Genomic DNA, 18,338 nt, shown 5'->3' on the forward strand with positions numbered 1-18,338 from the left:
ATCTCTAAGTCGTGTGTGTGTGTGTGTGTGTGTGTGTGTGTGTGTGTGTATATATATATAAAAATTCCTTTGTTGGTTATTTCATTGAACACATTTATTTTGGTTGATTTTTTTTTCCTTTTTTTTTGGGGGTTGAGGGGTGGGAGAAGGGTTGGAGATAAAAGATTAATGATATCTGTAATGTCACTTAAAAAATAAAACAATGTTGCATAGCTTTTGGTCTGTCCCCAGGGTTTGGGGATAGGGGAGGAGGCTTGCTTTAATGTTGGCACAGTAGTTTTGAACAGTGAAAGATTCTCAGATGGAATTAAGCATGTCTCTCGGTCTCTCTGCTGACGTGCCATACTCAAACTATGCAATTAAACAGAGCTGTCCTAAGCTGTAGGTTCAGAGTACCCTCAATCTGTGATGATCCTCTTCATCTTGATTTAATACGGCACACTAAATGTCATCTTCACAGGAAGTGGCGTGTTGTTAAAAAAAACTACCTTTTTTTTAACGAAAGCTGCATGCTGTGGGCCTGCAAGGTGTGTGTGTGTGTGTGTGTGTGTGTGTGTGTGTGTGTGTGTGTGTGTGTGTGTGTGTGTTTTTGTCGGCTGTTCATGGCTCTTTGTCATATATTATACAGTAGAACTACACACATGAAAGTAAAAGGAGAATATTTTTCAGGATACACACAGTTTGGAACAAGATAATAAGATGCAATCAATACAAATATGAGCTCCTTATAAAGTGTCCCAGAATTATTTAATCACATTGATTGCACTGTAGAAGAAATGCAGTCTGTAAAGTTTGTCCAAAAGCAATTGCGACACTTCCAGATATTGTTTTGGTTTATTTATATTTAAGCACCTTACTAAAGAGCAAAGTAGCACTTGCAGTGAGCCGTAGTACACAGAAGACATCTGCCTGTAACAAAATAATAGAAATGATGTTGTATTTTTAAGCATTATGCACTGTACTATAAATGTCCACAAAGACAGGAATGTGACGAACAGATTGAATTGCAGGATTGAATTTTTTTGGGTATGTGATACTATAACCCTGCCAATATATCAGGGTCACTGTGTGTGTGTCTCTGTGTGTCTGTGTATGTAAAACATGTGTGTATTTGTTTCATCTTAAACCACATATTCAGGGATTCTTCTTGAAACTATTGCAGTGTGATCGATCATGAGTCTGAGGCAATGTGGCTGTGTAAAACATACGACTGCAGTAAATGAGAGGTTAGAATCCTAGTTTACTATGATTTGTTTTTACCTACACTAGAGTTACTGTAATCGTTTGCTTTGGATACCTATGTTTACAGAGTAGAAAACACTATCTGTCCTATGGCTGTGGATTAAGATGAGACTACAGGGGTCAGACAAAAAAATAATCTAAATGCCTGTGATATACCATGCATTTGTTTTGAAAATGACATTCCGTCTGCAGTACTGCATATCAAAGCTGCGTCTCTTGTTCAAACTGGCAAACAATAAAGGGGTGATGGATTTTTCCTATCCCCTGTTTATAGGTATCAAGCCAAAAAACTGTGTGTGGTGTCTTGGTGTCACAACTTAGTTGGTATTGCTAATAGTGAAGGTTGATGCTGTATTAATAAAAACGCACACTCGGATTCCCAGGCACAGATGATATGTGTCGCCAATGCTGTGCTTAAAATGCACAATCCTAACGATTTCCTATTTCAACCAGCAGCATTGTTGTAGTAATTCAAAATGTAACCATCCATCCAACAGTTAATACATGAGTAAGAGACATGTTCTGTTAAACTCTGTAGCACACGCCTACAAAGCTGCTTCCTGGCATTACTGCAGACATCAGTGTTTTCAGGAAATGATTTAACAAAGATAAGTTCTGATGTGTAATATATGACCATGTCCATCCTCCACGTTGTGTTAATATGGGACCCTGAGCGTGTGCTTGTTTTTTTTATATTTTATGCATTGTTATTAACCAGTTTCAAAGCACACAGTGAATTTACACACAATCAAAACAACAAAGGTTCACACAGTACCTTTAAAACCACACAGGTTGTTGTTTTTTTTGTTTTTGTTCTGCCACAGTGGCCCTTTATGCAGTGATCGTTTCTGTCTGATCTCACACTCTGCATGATAACTGACATATCTACATCATACACATTTAATTTCTGATCAGTTGAAGAGATCATCTGCAAGGTAGTTGCTCAAGCTGGTTGTATACTATGTATATACTATTCTATTCAAAATAGTTCACAGATAGTTGCCAGCCGAGATTAAACATCTACAGTAATAGTCCCAGGAAACTCCTCAGCACTTGTCCAGTTCTTTACCAGTGACAAATCAACAACACCCATTCCACAGTTCCATCATTTTCATTGTAAAGAAATGTCTGCTAATTATCTATCTACCTATCTGCACTTACTTTGTATCTGTGTCCTCTGGTCCTGGTTTCTGCATTGTACTTAGTTTTATTTATTTATTTATTTTTTGGGATAGGATTAACTTTGTCAACCCATTCTTCTATTTTCCTGGCCAAATAAATTCAGTACCCTCAGCCTTTCCAGTTGGAAGGTTTGCCTACTGTAATTTTATAAAAAGTCAGTTATTTTTAGTTTCACAAAATACTGACTAAGTTTCCTTGCCTGAAGCCAGTTTAAACTTGAACAGCATCCTCTTTTAGCCTTTTGTTATTCTTAAATGAGCAACCTAATGTACCGGAGGGACCCACCTTAAAGAAAACTGCATCAATGATCAGTGTGCTGCGAAGCCTTTTTATTTTCTTTCTTTTATTTGCTGTGAAAGGATAGAGATTAAAAACCGTGGACGCAATCTGCTACTACTGTATTAACCAGGAACCCCTGACGACTGTGCAATCTGGCATCTTTGGGGGGAGGGGGCAGTTTTTCTAACACACAATAGACCTACATTTTAATTAATATTAATAATCCAAAGAAATGTACTTGCATATCAAGCTACTTGACACAAATTCCCTATTTATTGAAGAAAACTGATCTGGATTCGCTAAATCATATATATATTAAACATGTTTGTTTTATTTTCATAACTTAAAATTAGATCATATGCTTTTTTCTCTTTTTTTTTTTTTTTTTTTTTGCTTTAGGAGTAAAATTGAATGCAGCGGTCCTGGTTTCACAATCAAGCCAGTTGCTTTGGCTATTACCTAAACAAAGTTACTACATTAAATAACACAATGTTAATTCCTTCCTGCCCTGACTTTATTTTAGTTGTTCTATTACTATACACTGCATACCACGGTAGGGACTGGGATCATTGCGTGAAGCTGCCTCCTTCTGCCATGAACTTTCAGACTGGTATTTTACTATTTTGCCGTGTTGCAATTAGACCCAGCTGCTTCGTGATATTTCAGCTCCTGATATAGCCTGTCCTTGAGCTTTTAAAAGTGTCGTTCTTCGGTGACTTAGTGCAGTTCATTTCAAATAGAGACACTGCTGGATAATAGGACCTCTGCTGTGATAATGGGTTCAAGGCGGACTTTTTCAGAGAAAATGGGAAGACGTAGTACAGTATGGTTCTGATGAATGTTTATTTTTGGCATACATTTGTTGTGTTGTTGAACAACAGTGCTCACGAATACTGCAGTATAAATGCTTTTAAGCAATTGATTTAAAGTGTCAGTTGTTTTTTAATTTTCGACTTCCTTTTTGGTCATGTACTGTACTGTACTCAGCTGCAACAGTCATTTGAAAACCTGCTGGAGATACTGGGAAAAATATATTTGAGAAGCATGAAATGCTGGATAGTTTAAAGTCTGTTAATGCTTTATAGTCCTTGGTAGACAGTAGACAACATTTATTTAATTTTAAAAGTGGAAAATGTTGGGATGATTTTTCTTTTTATATATGATATGAGAATATAGTACTGAATGACAGCATGCAGTACTATTTGTTGAACAAATTATTATTATTATTATTATTATTATTATTATTATTATTATTATTATTATTATTATTAAGGCTATACAATAGCAATGCTAAATATTAGCAAAGTAATAATAAAGACCTACTATATTGTGTACTTTGGATAAGCACTGACTGTCAGTGAAAACTCATTTCAGAGCTGTCGGATACATTTGTGTTTCTTGTTTGTTTGTCAACATAGAACTCTTTCACAGTAAATTCCTGAGCTTGGCATTAGACAAAAAATCTTCTGTTCGAATTTTTCGTTTGTCGCTATCGTTCGGTTCGGAATTGTTTGTCACTTTCGATTTGGGAAAATCATAACCGTTGTATCCATAATTCATTAACGGTGTGCCGATTTCATCGATTTCACACAGTGAACCGTGATATTTTTCTTGACGATACAATTATTGACACAGTGACCCCTGTATCAGTTATGCTTTTTTTAAATGTATTTATTTTTAAAGTAAAATTGTCTTCTGATATAAACATGAGCATGCATTAATTTGTGTCTGCACTGATTAGAGAATATTTATTTATTATCTTGTACTCTAACAGCCTCATCTACCAATCACTGTGTTCAGGGTGTTTTTGTCAAACCCGTTGGCAGCTGAGCGGGGGTGGGTTATTAATGTTGATAATCTCATCAGGGCAGTGGCGAAATTCGATCTGCTCATGTGTGGACTTGCCTCATGATCTACAAGAGTCATGCTCTGTATAAATGTGTAAGGCTCGAAATTGCAGGGCCCCAGACTGGGACTAAAATGGTTGCAAATGCAGCAAAAAATAAATAAAATTTAAATAGTTGTTTTTTCAAGGTTGGGCACATTGGTGTCTGTAACACAAATGCTGCCAGCCCTCTCCCTTTAAAAGCATGTGCCAATATTTATGAAGTGCGAGGAGAATGGTAACATACAATAATAAGAATTTCATCGAATACAAATGCATGTAAGTGCATAAATAATTGTATTTGTTTTAAAAATAATGTGCATTTAGAGAACTTTTTTTTGTCAGATTCAGAACTTAAAAACTTGTTTCCAAGAACTGTGTATTATTATTATTATTATTATTATTATTATTATTATTATTATTATTATTATTATTTACAGAGCTCCAAACTGCAAATGCGGCAAAACATTTTGGGGTTAGACGAATTGGCGCCTGTAACTCAAAAATGTTGCCTCTCTTTTTAAAAGCATGTGTCAATATTTCGGAATGCGCTATGACATTGGTCTGTAAGGGGGGAAAAACGTATTTAACAAACTGAAGTGCGAGAAGAATGGTAGCAAACGCTAATAATAACAACAAATGCTTGCAAGCACAGATAGGTGCTTTATTAACATACGGTAACCACAGTTTTAAGCAACAGTCGTGACAGTGACCAAACGAGTGTTGTGTAAACATTTAGTATTTAATATCGTAAATAGCAGAACCAACTTGCTGCAATTTAAACTTGTTTTTACTGACAAATAAACAGCAGCATGTAATCATAAGAGCTGTCTGTGTTACATGCTGTCAGATCAGGACTTCACTAAGCATGGGAGCTGCAGCATGCTGTTTCCCATGTTACAAATGCACACAATTAGAGCAAAATAGTTCAAATATAAACATGCTGAGTAAATTGCAGTCATTAGCTGCATAGATTAATCACTCAGCAGAATGTGGCAACAAACAAGCGAGTACAGGTATTAAGTTACTGTTTTAGTATCACTTTTTAGTGTCCTTAGCAAGTTGTATGTTAAGTAATTGAATTTGTCGACCAATTTTTTTTGGCCTGGAGCCATTTGCTCTTAAGGTAAAAACCTTGTCTGGAGCCCTGATTTTGTAATTTTTTTTTTTTAGAGAAATATATTTTAAAGAATAAACTGGAAACCAAAGCAAAACAGGTCATGAAGCTCATTTGACCAAAAGTGTTTTACCAGTGTTATTGCAAACACTTCCACAAGCAAATGAGACAATTGTGTAATTTTTATGTTTCGTGCTTCATTTACTGTATTGTGACACATATTGTATCGTGACCCTCATATTGTGACACGTATCGTGTCGTGACAACACTGATATCCAGCCCTTGTAATTAGACCCATTAATTTCCAAAATCGGCAACGTGTACAAGATAACTAACAAAAAAATAAATAAATTACATAGTTTTCAATATTCCTGTTACTAGTCGTTTTGTTTGTTTTGTTTAGTTTTGATGGAACAGTTTAGATTTGGTTGATAGCAGCTCACTGCAAATGACTACATTTCTGCATAATTTTGTTTACAGTACACAGTCAACAATATGTTTGACCGTGACACTAACGATACCCAGCCCTATAATTCATACCCCACTGCTGGGCTACAGACTGTGCAGTTGAAGTATTGGATGTTGAGTTTGAAAAAGATTCAAAGAAAATGGAAACTTGTGTATCTGCAGCTGGAGTTGTCTTACTGTAGATGACATGGAAAGCACAATGTATGGTTTCTGTTAAAACAGAACACACATATAGTAAGGCTAAAACTGTATTTTATTGTTAAATTGAACCTGATTTGTGCCATTGTAGCTTTAAATGTTTAAAAGAACAGCATCACAGCTAGTGTGAAAAATGAATAGCAGCACAGACTAAATGACAGGGTTTTTATAGTATATAAATAATAAATAAATAATCGCATTTCATAGTGGACCACCATCACAAAGCAATTTAGAATATGTAAGACTAGGGTGTGTGAACTGTGCATCAGCTGCAGAGTCACTTACAATAACATCTTACCCAAAAGATGGAGCACAAGGAGGTTAAGTGACTTGCTCAGGGTCACACAGCGGGTCAGTGGTTGAGCTGGGATTTGAATTGGGGACCTCCTGGTTACAAGCCTGTTTCTTTTAACCACTGCACCACACAGCCTCCTATATATATATATATATTCTGTTGTACAGCTTGACTCTTGCCTTTAATGCAATTTCAGGATCACTGTCGTCTGAATTGCATTACGGTAAATCAATAATCCAGCTCTTGGCACCTATCTGTTTTCAAATGTTTATTGTCTTTGTGATGGTCACCACGCAGTATTCTTTCCCCTGTAATGTAAATGCCCCTTGTTTTTTTTTTTCCTAATCTTTTGAAAATGCAATACAGTGGCTTCAGTGTGCTAATGGAGAAACATTTCTTTGTACATGTTCAGCTACCGTATGTTCTAGCCATGGAAATAAAGTGCAAATTGTACCTGCTTCACAACATGATGTGTACAATAGGCTATTTACTGTATGGAGATATGTAATGTCAAAAAAAAAAAAAAAAAAAAAAAAAAAAAAAAAACTATCCCTGTAGTAGGTAGCTGGTGTGCGAGTGTGTTCTGGGACAGTTTCTGGAAGCATACATCCAGTGTGCTACATGCCACTTCCACATGATCAATCTCTGAGTGCCGGTCTCAAAGTATTGGCATACTGTACTGGTTTCTCTCATTCATGCTAATTGATCACAGACAGTGACATTGAAGCTGTATTACAGAGAGTGATGCTTAAAAGTACATGTATAACTCAGTCTACAACTAAACCTCATACAGTCTTTTTATTGTCAAGGTGTTCTAGGGTTAAGCTGTGCTACTTTTTGTTTCACATCCTAATAAAAAAAAGGTTCTGAGGTGGAGTTAAGAATTTGCTGCTTGTACAGTGTTATATTTTACCTGGCATTACAAAATATGTGCAGTAGCCAAGAAAACCAATTCATGATACAGTGCTTTGCAGTGAAGCGTTTGTAACGTACGGTGCTCAGAAGTATCCCGCCACAGCTGATGGTCTTTTGCTTGGAGGGTGATACGTTTCTTTCTCATTGATCGGACTTGGACTGCTTTCTTACTAAGATAATTGCCCCCCATTTTTGCTGTCCTTGCTTACTGCACTAATTGTCTTCAGCAATGATGGTGGTATTTAGTAACTGATTCTCAAGGAGTCTATGGTTTGCCCAGGTCAGGTGGTTGCCAGAGAGTGGAATATACAGGTTCACAGCCAGTTAATGTCAGTGTGATGCTAAAACAAACTTGTCCTGGAGGTTTTAATAGGTCTATGCAAGTAGCTGGAATAGGGTCTGTGCTTCATTGCATCATGAGCAGCTTAAAGACTTTTAAAGATGCACACCATACACTATTATGTTCGCTTTAGGCATGATATTATTTTATGGATGCTATTTAAACAATTGTCACCAATTGTTTTACGTTTCAGTTTTTGTATGAATTGGTATCAGAGAATTGTGTACAGTACGTAAGGGATTTTGCACTGCTGTAGGTTGCTATGCAGTCTTGCACTAGTGAACACATTGTATTCTACAGTGGCTTTTAGTGCTGGCAGTGTTAACTGGATAGTAAGTATTGTCATGAGGTCTGGGTCTGGGACAGCATTTTCAAAAGTTCATATGTAATTGATACTGAGGCTTGTGCTGTAGTTTACCCATGTGTTTTTTTGTTTTTTTTCTTCAGTTTAAAAAGATACAGTAAGAACACTGTTACTCAATCTGTAAGGGCACACTGTACATGCTGTATTTATTTATAGTACACTACAGTAAGGACAAACTTTGCACACTATATTTATTTATTTATAGTACTCTAGAGTATATGTGGTGGGAATCCAAGGCATTTGAAGTGACCTTTTTAAATGCTGTAAAGCAAATAAACCTAAAGCAAATCCCTGGTGTGTACTGCTGGGGTGGAAATAAGACTTCCATTGCATTGCTGTTTGATAGATTCCTGATTTTGCTATGGTTAGTAACACACACCTGAGCTTGTTATTTAATACACTGTGGCTAATCAAGCTTGTATTAAAACCTGAAATGGATCAAGTGGCTGTACTTGGTACTTTTGTGTAAAAGCAAATCTATACATGTCATCTTGGCTATTCCTAACTGGCTAGTTAGCTTTCCTGGAAGAATCCAGGATGCAGAATATGGCACTGAAAGGCATGAACTTTATGGATGGCAGTGTTTTTTGGGACTGTAGGGCTCAATGCAGTGTTTCAGACATATCATTCGACAGTCATTGAAAGGGTAGCCTATAGAGTACAGTACTGCAACACTGTAATACAACACCAGGGTGATGTAGGGCACTAACATACTGCTGCGAAGGTGTCAAACACCATCACTAAACAGGGTGCAGTGAGCTTTTAAACAGCAAATGCAGAGTGATTTTAAAGTTAACTGAGCTGCAGTTAGTAACAGCAACCTGTCGTTTCACTCTCTCTGTTGGTGCCACGGAGAGGCCATCTGCGTATTTATGGAATGGAAATGTTTAATCTTATTTGTGTTCTAGAATCGGGAGGTCTCTGCCAATCTATAGGGATGCAGTCCATTCCTGTGACACAGTTTACACATTCTGGAAGCTATTCAAACTCACGCTTTAAGTTGTCAGGTCAGACTGTCTGTCGATTGGCTTGGGGGGGAGGGGAGGGATACGCAGCCATCTAAGTGCAAATGGTTGAACTGGAGACTGAATTAGACCCATGTGACATCTACTGGATAGAATATCAACAGATTTTTCTGTATCGCATTAGTGAACTGACTGGAGTGCTAATGCTTATATAGGCATGTCTAGCATCTAGCCTCTGCCATGACTGTAAAATGAGACGTATCAGTAACATGAAGAAATGGCTGTCCATAATCTACGGTATGCGAGTTTGACATATAGACAGACCTACCTCCCCATTCTGCAGATTATGATACACTAAAATAAATGGTGCTTAAAGTTTCATGGGAATCTGAGAAACGGTTCTGTAGATAATGTGTAAAAAGGTATCATTTATGTACAGTACATCCTTCATTATATCCTCGCTGTCTGGAGATATGCATCCCAAGCAGCAGTAATTGTAGTACAGTATTACTGTAGTTAGTTGGTCATACAGAAAGCAGTACTACAGTTACTGTTGCAGTAGTTGTAACCGATGTGCATGTGCAAATCTAGTGTTTTAATTGGGTTTCCAATTAAATTGTATGTACCGGTAGTTTGATTTGAGCACAGGATGTGTATTAATTTTACGTTAAGAAGGAAATGTTTAATGATATGTTTAAGTACTACGGTACTGTAAAACTTTATTTTGGATTTCTTTAACATTGTTAGATTTTGAATCTCCAGGCTAGTTTGGTCTAAGCTTCTGAAAAATACACACCAATCTCAGCTGGTACAACATGTAGTGTTTTTAGTATGTTGACATTTTCTCATCTACATGTACTTTTGACCCTTCAGAGCTATTTTGGAGGGAGCATACTGTGTGCTTTTCCCAGGAGTAGTACAGGCAGCTTGTTTAATGGGTTGCATACTTTTAGTAATCTGCTGGAAACAATATCAGTAAGTTACTCATATTTTCCTAGTCTTTAAAAAAAAAAAAAAAAAAGAGCATCATTTAATTGGCTGTCAGAGTTGCAACCCAAAACAAAAATGCTATGAATCTGATTTAGGCAGAGAAATATATAGCAATATGGTGTGCAAAAGGAAACCTAGAAATGCGTCGTCCCCACTGTACTCGTGGGTAGTAAAAAAATAGCCTACGTTAGGAATTTACTAAATGAAGCCATGAGAGCATTATACTAAATTTGAGGCTTCTGTAATGCTTTGGTAATCAAGATTTATTTATCAACCCAAAATATTCCTCACGTGGATTGCAACCCTGGCCACGAGTACAGCACCTGTGTCGTTACAGGAATGTTGCTTTTTCTGTAACAACATGTGCTGTGTGACTTTTTGTGTTTTTTGTGTTGCTGTTTGTGTTTTTGCAGAAGGCAGCACTTTCTTACTACACTTGCTACAGTACACCAGCTGAATAAAGAGCAAATTCAGAGCATTGTGATTTTTGATTTGCCACTGTAGTCGGCACCACACAATCAGCCACTCAAATGAAAAGCTTTTTACAACAGTGATGAGTAGGGGAAGTTCGATCCTTTACCAGTAATGAAAGGTCTCCCGGCAGGGAACAGACAGATTGCCACCAAGACACCTTTTTAATGGAGTTCTTGGGACCTTGATCATTAATCTCCTCATTAAAAGCATGCTGGTAAGTGAATGATTCATTCGGAAGCAAAGCAACCTCACTCCCACCCCCCCTCCTTTTTTTTTTTTCTTTTGTCTTCTGAACTGGTGTATTTGACTGTACAGTGACAGGTTAGGCATTGTAATTCTTTAGTGAAACCTCCAGCTGTGACATTGGGGTGGTCCTGCCCCTAGAATAAAGGACTGGCAGCTGTTGTAGGGTTTAACAGCAGAGCATGGTAATGAAAAGGGGGGGGGGGTGAGATGGGAGGAGGGGAAACTGACTTTAAAAAAAAAAAAAAGCACTGCAGAACATTTGCGGTACTGTAACCCTGGACTTGTGACAGTTTCCTCTAAACTGTGGCTTCTTACTGTAACCCTTAACATGTGATGTATTGTCTTTTTTTCAACTTCCTCCAGACAACAGTATTGGGTACTGAATCGATGGGGAAGGGGAGTGGGGGCCTATTAAAATGAAAGGGAGATTGCCGTAATGCAGACTGAACAAAAAACTGCTACAATTCAGTACAGTGTTGATACCGAACGTACTGCATATTTATAATACCCACAGCATGGCATCTGTATTTGTGTGTGTTGCAGATAAATACATTGAACAAAACACTTTTTAATTTTTATTACAGTGATAGTAATACTTTTATAGTACTTCTGTGCTAGTATTGTACTCAACTCATCCATCTGATTTTGTTTTGCTTTAGTTGAGTACATAAACAAAATCAGATGGATGAGTTGAAGCTAAAGCACAACAAACATGACACATTGCACCAAAATAACATGCTGTTCTATTCCTGGTTTACATTTGTTTTGTGTTTCTTGTTTTCTTCTCTACATTCATCTCCCATCCGTGCAAGAAATACAGTACACAGTACGATGTGTCAATTCTGGTCTGTGTTTATGCTTCATCTCTGTCTGTACTTTCATGAACTGTATCCTATTAAGTAAAGCATTGTAAATATTGGTCTAGAATAGGATTCAGGAATTGTTACAGGTGCAGTAGTGATTCAGAACCTTAAAACAGACCACAGGAATGTGTAAGAGAAGAATGATCGACAGTCTCTGTACTTTTTAGATGGCCAAGAAGAACTTTCAAGAACTCTTTCAGTTAAGAGAGGAATTTGTTTTAACCTATTCAGTCATCCCACAAACACTGCACCAGCTTATTAGAATTAAACTGGGTCTAAGCAAATCAAATCCTTGACTCCTTATGGTCCTTGAAATGAACATGTTTGATTTTAATTTACCATTTTGGTCTTCCCTATTTACTTCTTAATTTAAATCCCGATTTTCTGTTCACATCACAGAGCAGTTTATTCTTAGCCCCCCATTTTAAAAGGGGGCGAATGGAAAAAGCTCAGCACTTGTCACCTTCAAAATACATTTAAAAGACTTTAACTACCACTGTGCCACCCAGACTAATGGGAAAGTTGCTTAGCTTCTCTGAGCCTGGTCTTACAAAGGATTAGTGGGCACTTATCCAGCGACCGTACAGTACAGTATGTGGGTCAGTTGAAACTAAAAACGGGGATATAAGTTTGTCAATTGGCTTGCATCTTGGAATGCTCTTGGAATATGACAGAACAATTGTGGTAGTACCATCACAAAGCATAAAGTACATGCATGTGCTGGAATTACTACTCCTAACTGAAGTTCGTCCTGTATATTATATTTATTTTTCTAGTTATGGTGGTTGCAGTTTAATCATAATGTTAATTTAGTTAAATACTGTATTTCTGCTTCATTTAAATGTTAAATGTCACTGTTTTTGTTTTATTGCACACATATAGTGCTGTTCATCCATCACTGTAAAACACTTCACTCAACTAGAAAAAGGCTATAAAGGTTTAGACTGTAAATGAAAATCCCAAGAAGCATAGTTTAAAAAAAATATTAATACTAAATATAGTTTCTCGTTGAAAATGTGCATGAGTTTAAATGGTAAATGACCATTTATACAGAAGGTTAAAATTTGTAATTTAAATGTAGTCAGTCTTGGTGTAGAAATACCAAAAACTGAACTAGTTTTTTTTAGTATTTGTACATCCTGCTGTACTGTTAAGTGTATTGTGCCTCTTCAGTTTGACAGCTTGTTTTGTGTTTTTTTGTTTTTTTCCTGTACAGGGTCACGATGAAGAGGCTGTGGTGGATCTTGGTAAAACCAGCTCTACAATCAGCACAAACTTTGAAAAAGAAGAACTAGAAAGTAAGTCTCGCGTCTCTGACGCTGTCTGGATGGTGCCTTTTGAATTGTAGAGGGTTACTGGCTCTTAGCTGAGCTCCATGCTTCAGTACCCTGTGATTGCGCAGAGAACAGTTTTTGAAAACAGACATCCTGTTGAGATTTAACACTTGGAAGCCCTGCGGCGGTCATTTTGGTGGGTTTTGTTTTAAAATGTAATTTTCTCCAGTAACACATATGGGGCTGCGCGTTCATGTGCCTTTCTGTCAGTATGTACTAAATATTCTCAGAAAGCATGAAATGCGGAAGTGCAGAAATAAAGGAGATATATTGCATTATACCTAAAAGCCCAGGGACCAGTCACATTGATGGCCACGCTGAAAACAGCTGTACTGTGATTATACAGAACGGTATTCTAATTTATTATTTTTATTTACCAGTCAGCAATGTGTTTAGCTTTAATTAGATTAGTCTCTACTCTCTGCCTGAGCGAATGACTGACAGTCTATTGTTTTTTCAATCAGTCTTTTGAAAGGCTTGAGCCTGCTTGCCAGCTATGCTGCTTTGGTCAGTCAGTTAGCATCGGGACTAGTGAAAATAAATACCAGAGACCGTGGAGTTTTACAACGCAACAAAATATGGAGTTGATGTTTTGGATCAGATGGCACGGAAGTATTCCGTGAAAGCTGGCTCCGGACGGTGGTCTGTTCAGGTGTTTTACAATGTATTGGTCCTAGCGGCCATCAACTCCTGGGTACTTTACACAGAATGCACAGAGAAGAATTTACCAAGGAGAGAATGTATTTTACAGTTAGCACAGGAACTTCGCAAGAAGCATTTGGAACTGCCAAGCATGACCCCACAGCTGAAGCTGGCAATCCCATTGAGAGCCGCAAGAGACGCCAGTGCCAGGTTGGCAAGTGCAATAAAAATAAAACTTTGGACAGCTGTGCCCTGTGCTGGCCTCATCTCTATAGGAATACTGATTAAGCTTGGTGCCCATCCTCATTTTTGTTAACTCCCTAGAATTCCCAGGTGCTGGTGATTCAATGTGGTTATTGTAAGTAGTGAGATATGTTTGAAAAGAATGATTACAGTTGTCAAAGAAATTTAAAAAGAGGTGCTGGAGTTGTTTATAGAAATAAATTAATGAGTGCTATAGCTGTAATTTGGAGGATTTTTTTTTTAATAACCGATTGAGAATTAAAGTATGATTTCGTAATTCAGGATTTTATTTGAAATATTTACGGACTCTTATTTATGAAAACTGTTATCCTGTTTGTCTATCAGTGGAGGCTCCACAGAGGAGGCAAGGCTCCATTATAAACTCCTAACTGCTATTCACCACAGTACTCACAGTAGCAGATCACATGATGAGCGCAGGTGTTTACTGGAGAGTCCAGAGGTCCTCTTTAGGGGGACTCGGTACGGTTCCTTTACCAAGCAGACTTTGTTGTTGACACTCAGAGTGCAGACCAAACCCTCTAAACCAGTGGCCCTCAAAGTCGTGCCCGCAGGCAAAGTCAAGCCCACAGGCAAATTCGTGCCCGCGAAGCCAGGCCATCGTGCCCGCGGCAGCTGTTCTTAAATTATGGGTCGTGAACACATTTCTGGTGGGTCGTAGCATGGGAAAATAAAGAAAGCTTTAAACACTTTTTCCAGCAAAAACGCCACAGCAGTCTGTTGACAGTGTTGCTCGCTTATGTTGTGCTTGTACATACTCGAAACATAATATATATATTTTTTTTCTTCCTGAAGGGCTTCTGCGTTACGATCAACCAATTACGTATCTGCATTGTCTCTGCGGTAGCCAAATCATAAGTTAGCTGGGTGGGACATAAACTGTGTCTGTTTCAGTTACATGTACTGACAGTAAGTTTAACCAGTAAGAGAGTAATATCTGCCAAGTTTTAAACAGCTGTCCAATCATAAGCAAGCAAGGTGAGTGAGTAACCAATGGGAAAGTGAAAGCTCTGACAGCTGTCCAATCATTTGTGAGCAGAGGCGGGTGTTAATATGCCGGGTAAGCACTGAATTTCGCCGACTGTTAATGAGAAAAATAATAAATCTCAGTATGTGGAATTTAATTTTCTATCTCCTATATTTTTTTATTTCACCAGACAAGTAGTATTGCAACAACTGACAACTGTAGTATATTTAGTTACGAATCGACTTTTTCTGAATAATTGTACTGGAGATGAGCGATCTTTAAAAGAGTGGAGTGTTGACAAATTTGTCAAATTGAAACAAAGCGATATATCCTCTTATATTAATTTATTCATGGTTATGTGTAAACATAAAAAAATATTTGCATTGTGTATTTTATTTAAATTATTTAACGAATAAGTGCGGCATGCACAATTACTGCCTGAGACAGGGCTTTATGAGAGTGAGCCAAGAATACCTCCTGCTAAAACTCCATTTTTTTTAAAAAAAAAACGGTGTATATATATATATATATATATATATATATATATATATATATATATATATATAATACACACACACACTGTATGTCTCGAGAAGGCAGTGCAATAGTCAGCGTGCCCACAAATAGCCAAGTAAGATCAATTTATGCCCATGCCCGAATTAATTTGAGGACTACTGCTCTAAACAGACCCATTAAAGTGCTCATTAAAGTAAAACCATTCCACATATGAATTAATTACCTTTATTGGGTGTTTACACACTTATTCTCCGTACAACATGTATTGAAAAATGTGAATTTTCCTATTTGTGTCTACTTTTAATTACATTTTAAAGCGGACTGGAATTTTATTCATGTTCTGTTTTGGTATTGGCTTGCATATAACTATCAACCACAGCGGGTTAAGTATAAATAATTGTACCATGACTTCTGACAATACCGCATTGTATGAAACCACTTTTTTTTTTTTTTTTTTTTTTTTTGTAAAATACTTCAAATTTGTAGTCTATGAATTCATTTGAGTAATTTACTGTTTCATACATGCAATTGTGCATTCCAGCCACCTCCGTTACCCACAGCTACAGTCTTGAGCCACAGGAAGAAATAAATTATGATCTATTTATAGTAATATGTTGGGCTGCAGCGGCAGGCTTCGTGTGGTTAATGGGTCTGTTCAGACCATTTTATATTTGTTGTAATACAAGACAGATTATACAATTTTAGCATTTTTCTAAACGATTAACAATTTTCTAATAGATTAATTCTGGAATCGAGGGTGGAAGTGGCCGAGTTGGGAAACCATACTGGTGCCCTGTCCTAATTTCCAATAGAGCCACATTGGCAGAAGAGATCACCATTCATTCACCTCCAATGCCATTCTGCCACTTGCAACTGATTAGATCAATTTACTGTGCGTGTGTGTTTAACACTTTGCGGTCTTATTCCAATTTTCCCTTTCCAGTCCGATGTCAGACCCTGTCCGACATCATCAAAAAGACGTAAAGCACAGGTCTCTAGTCGTTTTTTCTCCAGAAAAAGCAGAGAAAACCTTCCAATGGCCAAGTGAGACCGATAGGAGCTGAATGAAGCAAAAAAAAAAAAGGCGTAGCTGATAGCCCCATGCACCACAGAGATAACACAGACACAAACAAAGGAGATAGCTGCTTCTGCATCCAGCACTCAAAGAATATCACATACATTTGCAGAGCTTTTAGAGATTTTATAGTAATACAATAATGACTTGGATCGCATTATTGAGGAGTTTGGTGATAAAACGAGTGATCAGGAGAGGATTTATCAGTATGCACGTCTATAAAGAGGTATGTGAAAAATACAGCAAACAATGTGTGGGGCTTGGCTGGAGATGCAGTACTGAGTGTCCTTTTGCGATTCAGTGCCTTTTAAACCTGTTTTACTCTGGGGGGGGAAATAATTTAAATGGCGCATGTAAAATAAACAGCGCCTGTGAAAATAAATTGTACCTGATGTGCCTGACAAGCTCTGAATAAGGGTTAACCACCACCACTCAAGTTCTCTGGTGTGTAGTGTTTGTCTGAATGTCATTGTCAGATCACTACTTTCAACTGCGTAGTGTATATTTTAGGTGGATAATTATTCTAAATAAAAGCATAGCTGGCATAGAACCACTGAAAGAAGACCACAGAATATACCTCTTTAGCCATTGCTAGACCCATGTTTTGCGTAGACCTTAGAAGAACCTTTAGTACCATCCATACCCAACACAGACAGGATCCTGTTAACTGACCCACAGTATACAAATCACATGCTGCATCTGTCTGATTGCTAAGGGAAAGATGCAAACCTGTGTCATATTTGAGAAGTGTGAAAGCTGAATAATTAATTGTTGAGTTCTGGTAAAATTCACCATAAGGGAGTATGTTATACCCTCAGAATTTGCAAGTCCGTATTTAATATTTGAATCTCTTTATTATCCTACTATGTGTTCTTCTAAATAATGGTGTATTACTGTTTCAGTCACATTTACCTTTGAGACCAAAGCAGTCCAGAGCAAGGAATTTGTGTTCTTAGGTGTGTATAACAGGGAGTCATGATGGTGGTGGGGGGGGACGGGGGACGGGGGGGGATTACTGGTGACCTAACTCCTAATGGTTGTCAGTATATCATGGGATGATAAACAGAAAATCATCCTATCCAAATTCAGGGGGTGTAAAATATTCCTTTCCACTCAACTTGTTATTAAATCACAAACCTCAACCCTACCACGCCCCACTAAATCTGCAATCCTCCATTTAATAATATGGACTGGCCCCTTTTCCAGACCACTGTATGCAAAGGCAGACTGTTGCTAATCTGCATTAAACATGGTGTGCTGGTATTGTTACTAGCACCTGGACAGACATTGGGCAGCTTGCTTTGCTCTGGCCTTGCATGCATAAAACCCATTTGGGTGTGTTTTGTTTTTGTGTGTAAGTGGCATCTCTGGGTATTGTTCTGGGCTGCCTCAGCTGAACTAATCTTCTACTGGCACAGCCCTGTTTGACCTCCAGATTGGGTGTTTCTGTACACCACACTGCAGTTTAATTGAAAGTGTGCCAACATTTTCAGAAGTTTATAGCCAGAATAATAACTAAGAGACTGTATGTTGACTTGAACTTTGAACTGTGTCTCAAAAATGACGGTTGCCAAGTTAATCTAACAAAAGTACAAGGATTTTCTTTTTTTTTTTCTTTTTTTAGGAATGCACTCTACATTACAGTTTTCAAAATCAAACATTTAATTTAAAAGGGGGACATCATCGTGGTGACAATGGAATTCAAATAGGAAAAAAATGT

At 37.6% G+C, this 18,338-nt stretch overlaps 1 protein-coding gene across 12 annotated transcripts in view; it reads left to right on the forward strand.

Annotated features, from left to right (window-relative positions):
- Window positions 1-18,338, forward strand: part of LOC121314721 (sodium bicarbonate cotransporter 3-like) — an 80,598-nt gene that overhangs the window by 13,700 nt on the left and 48,560 nt on the right. For 10 of the 12 annotated variants that reach the window (XM_041248308.1, XM_041248298.1, XM_041248307.1 and 7 more), the window contains exon 2: window positions 13,040-13,121. In XM_041248308.1, the coding sequence (XP_041104242.1) occupies window positions 13,040-13,121 (82 nt within the window). Of the gene's footprint in view, window positions 1-3,427; window positions 3,527-9,298; window positions 10,929-13,039; window positions 13,122-18,338 lie in introns of those variants that run through there. The other 2 variants (XM_041248299.1, XM_041248305.1) reach the window with 2 other exon arrangements.

This window comes from Polyodon spathula, chromosome 4 (genome assembly GCF_017654505.1).
Source record: "Polyodon spathula isolate WHYD16114869_AA chromosome 4, ASM1765450v1, whole genome shotgun sequence".
Classification (NCBI taxonomy): Eukaryota; Metazoa; Chordata; class Actinopteri; order Acipenseriformes; family Polyodontidae; genus Polyodon; species Polyodon spathula.